We start from the raw sequence: 6,000 nt of genomic DNA on the forward strand, positions 1-6,000 counted from the left end.
TTATATATAATTTTAAAATAATTTTAATAATTATTTTAAAACTTATAAATTCAAAATAAATATGTTATATGCTTCAAATAATATTTTTAAATTAACTAAAATATAATATTATTTTTATATATTTTTTATTTTATAATTAAATTTTTTAATTTAAATAATTAAAAAAATAATTTTTTAATTTCAAATATTTAAAAAAAATTGAAATTAGATTTAAGTAGCTTGAATCATTCTAAACATGATTCCCAAACTCTAATTTTTTTCTCTAAAATTTAATTTTTTTTAATTTTTAAATAAATAAATATTTAAAAATATTTAAAAAATATATAATTAACGAAAATTAATAATTTTGATGTCATCGTGTAGATCTTTCAAAGATCTATCACATATCATTAAATCATACCAAAATCATAAGATTTTGGCATGATTTTCTCCTATTTTTATTTTACCTCATTTTTATCCTATTTCTAACAATAAAAATAAAAAAAAATATTTACTAACAAAATAACAGATTATCTTATCTCCGGCCAAAGATCAGCCTCTTCTCAAATCACTCCTCCAATTTCACGAAATTTTGCCTTCTTTTCTAATTTTTTGGAGGTCTCAACGATTAAGTTGCCCACGACCATGGGTGTTCTCTGAGAACTCTCAAAGAACACCGAAGGCCTGATGCTTATTAAAGCACCAGGCCCTCCCCCCATGTAAAGTGGGCCACGCCCATTTCTCTCCCCCCTCCCTCCCTCCAACCACATGAAAAGGCCCACACCTTCCCCCCTCCCCCATGTGAAATGGTCCCCTGGGCGGTACGGCTCGGTTCCCTCCGAACTGACGGCGAACCGAGCTATACCGCCCGATTTCAAGTGGTATGGGCCCGAACCGCACCGAACCGGACGGTTCGATGCGGTTCGGGGTCGTTTTCCGAAAAACAGGCCCGGACCGGTCCGGCTCAGTACGCCCCGTACCGGACGGTTCGGCCCGATACGGCAAACCCTGTTTGATACATATGCTTGATATTATGATGATTTTTCAGTGCTCACTTGAATATATTGATAAATATGTTCTCTTAATTCTAGTATCATATTGATTGGTAGAAGCATAATTTTATTTTAAATTCAGCATGCTCTCAAACCCCTCATAACATGATATCACTTGTAAAACTTAAATTAAAATAAGCTTGATGGATTATAAAAATATTTGAGTGTAAAACTCTCAAATTAATTTTTGACACTCTCATAAGATATGTAATTATTGAAATATCTTAAAAAAATTGCTTGATTTAAGGAACATCAAGATAAGTCATCAATTCATAAAAGATTACATGCTTGATATGGTTGATTTGCATTGCATCCTAGATTGATCCTTAAGATTTTGAATATCCCATAGCTAAACCTAAACTTTTAAAGCCTTTATCTAGTTTTCTCTAAATTTGGTCATATTTGATTTGATTGATTATCATATCCTCTAATCGATTAATTCATGATCCCCCACTTGATTCATTTATTCTAATATCATTTTTATCATTAATTTGATTTGCCTTTGATCCCTAACCTATTTGAGCTATTCTTCTTTGGATCAAAATTTTTTGAACTATTTTCTATATTGGAGAGTCGACTCATGATTTCTTAGGATGCTAAAATTCTCTCTTAGTGCATTAGTATCCCTAGCAATCCATCTTTTTGATACATGTAGCCCTCGTGCATTTTGAATATATTGATGTATTAATCAACTCTTGAAATCACATTTTGACAAATCAATAAAAATCTAATCTTTTTTAAAAATTGAGTATGTTTGATGATGTTATTTGTTTAATTTCTATGTTTATTTATTTGATTCAATATTTTCTTGATTTATAAAACTAAGGGAAAGAAAATGTAAAGCTTATTTTTCTTGAAATTAATTAAATGTGCATAATTTGAAAGAAAAAGGAGGAGTATGAAGATAAGTGAATTATTTGGCACTAGTCATGAAAAACAAGGGGAGATAACATTATTGGAACTTAAAGGAGAAATCACTCTGAAACTTAATGAAAATAAAAATTATTGATGATTATTTGTACACTCCTATTGCTTTGATTTGTGTTTGAAAAATCATTTATACTTGATTTCGTCATTCATACTTTGCATGGTTTGATTGTACCAACTTTTTGACAATTAATTAGCATCCTAAAAAAAAATATTTTGCATCGATTGATCATCTTTTGAAAAATAAACTTGAAAAATGCTTTTCATAGCTTGTATAAAGCTGAATTTGAAATACAAATCCTTATTTTGTTCAAATAATTAATCTAAAAAGTGATTTTCTTTGATCTTTAAGTAGTATCAAACTTTTAAGAAAATCATGATTTGGTTTGAATTTAATCGATTTATCTTTTTCAATCAAAAACTTTCACAATTGGTATCAGACAATATACTATTGCTTTGTACTCTATTGCTTTATCTCTTGGTAAAAAGAAAAGAATGCTTTGTTTCAAGTTTATTTTCACTTTGATATCTCATTTTACTCTGATGCACTCATAATTTGATATCATTTGAAACTATCTACCAAAATTGATATCTTTTCTAAATTTAAATTTATTGATACTAATTAAAGAAAAAAAAGATGAATTTTGTAAATATCTTTCATGTTTGACTTTGATACTCTATTCTTTGTTTTGAAAAGCTCTATCATTATTGGATCTTTAAAGCTGAAGCAATTTTCTACTAAATTTGAGAATCTATTTAATGCATCTATTTTATTCAAAAAAAGAGGAGATGTGTTTTAAAACTATATTGTTCAAGGGAGGAGAAGTATTTTTTTTAAATCTATATTGTTCCAAAATGGAAGAAGCAATTCAATTTGAATTTGATGCTAACTTTCAAAAAGATGAAACAAATCATGAAATTTGAATTTGAAAATTGGATTCAAATTAAATTTAAAAAAGGAGGAGAAGTGTTTTTGAGTATATTTTGTCCAAACAAAAAAAGTTCTAAAATCTGAAATTTGATACAGTTTTTTTGAATTTAATTTATTTTCTATTTGATTTTGATGATTCATTTTAAAATCCTTTCCTTGAGCTTTTTGATACTGTCAAAAAAAAAAAGAGTTATATTGAGTATATGCTTGAGATGATCATATGCTTGAAATGCTTGAGTTGATCACTTGATTCATTATGCTTGAGATACTTATTTGCTTACTTGAGAAAATCATATGAAATGAGTATGTTATGTTAAATATAATTTTAGATGTATATACTCTTGAATATAATGGTAACATTCATGAAGTATTTACAAATGTTTACTTATTCACTTCATGTTTATATTGGTAAATTAATTGAAATACATTATATTTATTTGCGCATATCTCAAAGTTTTGTCATCATCAAAAACGAGAGATTGTTGACCCTATGCCTGATTTTGTTAATTATCAAATTTTGAGTAATTATAATACTAATCATATATTTCAAGAGTAGATGTAGGATTTCTAAAGTATTCACAATCAAAAAATCATCCTTGGAAGTAATCCGTTTAAGATGCCAAGCCAAAGCACTTAAAAGATCAAGTTCTCACAAATTTGGATGGCTCATCATGAAGAAAATGAAATTAGAAGAAGCAGATATCCTTTGGAAGTATTTGGCCCAAGAAATTAAAGTTTGAGAAGCCAAAATATGAAAAGAATGAAGTTAGAAAGTCTTGAGTTGACTCAAGCATCTCTTGAGCCGACTCTAGCATAAATTCAATTTTTGGTACAAGCCTTAAGCCAACTCAAGCATGCAGACTGGTACTGGCACAGACCTTGAACCGACTCAAGGATTGCTTGAGTCGACTCAACAACCTCTAACAGCAATAACGACTAATTTTCTACACTTTTCCAATGACCATTCCAAGAGCTCCAACAGCCAAAACTCACTCTTCAGCCACTTCTAAGCCTATTAAAAGCTAGAGAATCAATTGAAAAAGCAACCAAATAGATTAAAAATAGATGTTCATCAATTTGAGTGAGAATTATTGAATATCATTGAAAAAAAGAAAAGAGAAGATTTTTGTGTACAGATTTCAGCAAATTTTTTAGATCAACCTTCTCCATCATCTTTCACATCCTCTCAAACATTAACAAGAGAAGTTCAAGCTTCATTTGAGCGATCTATCAGCAACTTCTTCGGACTTCAAAGAGTTCAAATTTTCTATTTTGACTTTGTGCGAAAATTCTTATTCTTATATTTTATTTTTTTTACAAATTTCTTTGGGGAAAGAAACTTAGAATTTAGGCTCGTCCAAGTTCAGAATTAGATATTACAGGTTTTGATTGGTGAGTCCGAAAAATCAACTGAGTTGATTGTGAACCCGAAAAATAATCGGTGTATAGATTTTGGTTGGTGATCCCGAAAAATCAACTGAGTTTATTTGTGATTTCAGGTAAAACAAATATGCTGTAATCGGACTAATTATAATAGAATTTTCAAAAAGAGCTTGGAGAGTACACGTAGATGAGGGGTTACACCAATCCACTATAAATTATTTTGTACTGTGCCTTCTTTTATTTACTTTACTTGCTTTTAATTTATGCTTTACATTGGTTAAACTCTTGATTTGCATTCATTATCTTAGTTCCACTGTAGCTTAAAGCATACACCTTACAATCACTTAAATTAGCTCAATTTGAAGTATATAATTATTTAGATTTCAGATTTAGCTGAAATTTTTAAAAAACCCAATTCACCCCTCCTCTTGGGTTGCTACCTTTCTGGGCAACAAACTTAAGCCATTAACCTCCTCGAGTATGTTACCAATGCAGTCACGAAGAAATAAAGGGAAAGAAAAAGGCTTCCCCTCTCTATCTTCATTCAAATTCTCAAACTCATTTGTGCATCACTTGGCATCAAAAGAAAGTATCCTCCAGCAAAGCAGTTACAACCTACAAGAACCTCAAGACATTATTAACCATATGTGATCCACTATCTTCTTGATGCCATCTTTACCTAGGCTTAAGTGTCTGCACCATCTCCAATATATCCACATGCCAAGGTACGTAGGAATTGCTAGGATAAATACTCATTAAATAGTCTTTTCCTAATAAAGATTGAGAAGGCAGGACTTCTGACCCATCTTTCCTCAAAGATGGGAATGCTAGAACTTCTGTTTGACTCGAGTAATTATACGTGTAAGTTGAGAATATTGCATGTACCAAGTACAGTATGACAATATCCCCAACGGCAAATATGGGCAGTGGCCAAAGAAGCACAGCTAGCATCACGACACAATCAAGAAAATTTTTAACAAAATAACCATCGGTAATTTGAAGATATGATTACTTTATTGGATATTTTTTGACATCATGAATTTTGTTTACGGTAACAAAATACCAAACAAGAGGCCCATATCCTACCTTACTCATACACCTACAACAGCAAAGCAACAACACATACCATACTGCAGTTAAGCAGAGAATCAACACTACGCAATTGATAAATTCCAAAAAAACTAACAACACAAAGACTACCCTGACCTCCCATCCATCAAAGATCAGCCTCACAAACAAAATTAACCACGGAGACAGACAACCCGAACCTCCCATCCATCAAAGAACAGCCACACAAACAAACATATGATCAAGAACCATACATTTATCGTATAGAACAGCTATAAAGAGGTCGGATCGGATCAGCACATTCTACAATAGAGTTCTGTTACACAAACAACAAGAAGATAACTTTTCCTTGGATTTTTTTTTTTCCATTCTTGTTTTTTACCTGGACGGGCTTGGGGCCGTACTTAAAGAGAACGCCACGGAGCTGGTTCTTGCGGGAGCCGGATCCGAGGCCGTTGGTGGCGGCGGGGATGGAGGAGGCGCCGCCGCCAGTACCGGCGGCGGAATTGAGGGAGCGGCCGCGGACGAGACCGGCGAGCCAGGAGGAAGAGGAAGAGGACGAGGAGGAGGAGGCCGGGGCGGGGGCGGGGGCGGTGACCGAGGGATCCATAGGGAGCGATCGGCTGCTTCTCCTGCTTCCCCGCCCATGTGATGGGGAGA

General features: G+C 32.5%; 1 protein-coding gene across 1 annotated transcript in view; it reads right to left on the reverse strand.

The window, feature by feature from the left end:
• The window catches only part of LOC105052732 (UPF0613 protein PB24D3.06c), a 30,646-nt gene extending 24,646 nt beyond the window's left edge, over positions 1 to 6,000 (reverse strand). The window contains exon 1 of the mRNA XM_010933655.3: positions 5,723 to 6,000. Coding sequence (XP_010931957.1) covers positions 5,723 to 5,950 — 228 coding nt within the window. The 5' untranslated portion in view covers positions 5,951 to 6,000. The remainder of the gene's footprint in view (positions 1 to 5,722) is intronic.

The sequence above is a fragment of the Elaeis guineensis genome, chromosome 10, assembly GCF_000442705.2.
Source record: "Elaeis guineensis isolate ETL-2024a chromosome 10, EG11, whole genome shotgun sequence".
Classification (NCBI taxonomy): Eukaryota; Viridiplantae; Streptophyta; class Magnoliopsida; order Arecales; family Arecaceae; genus Elaeis; species Elaeis guineensis.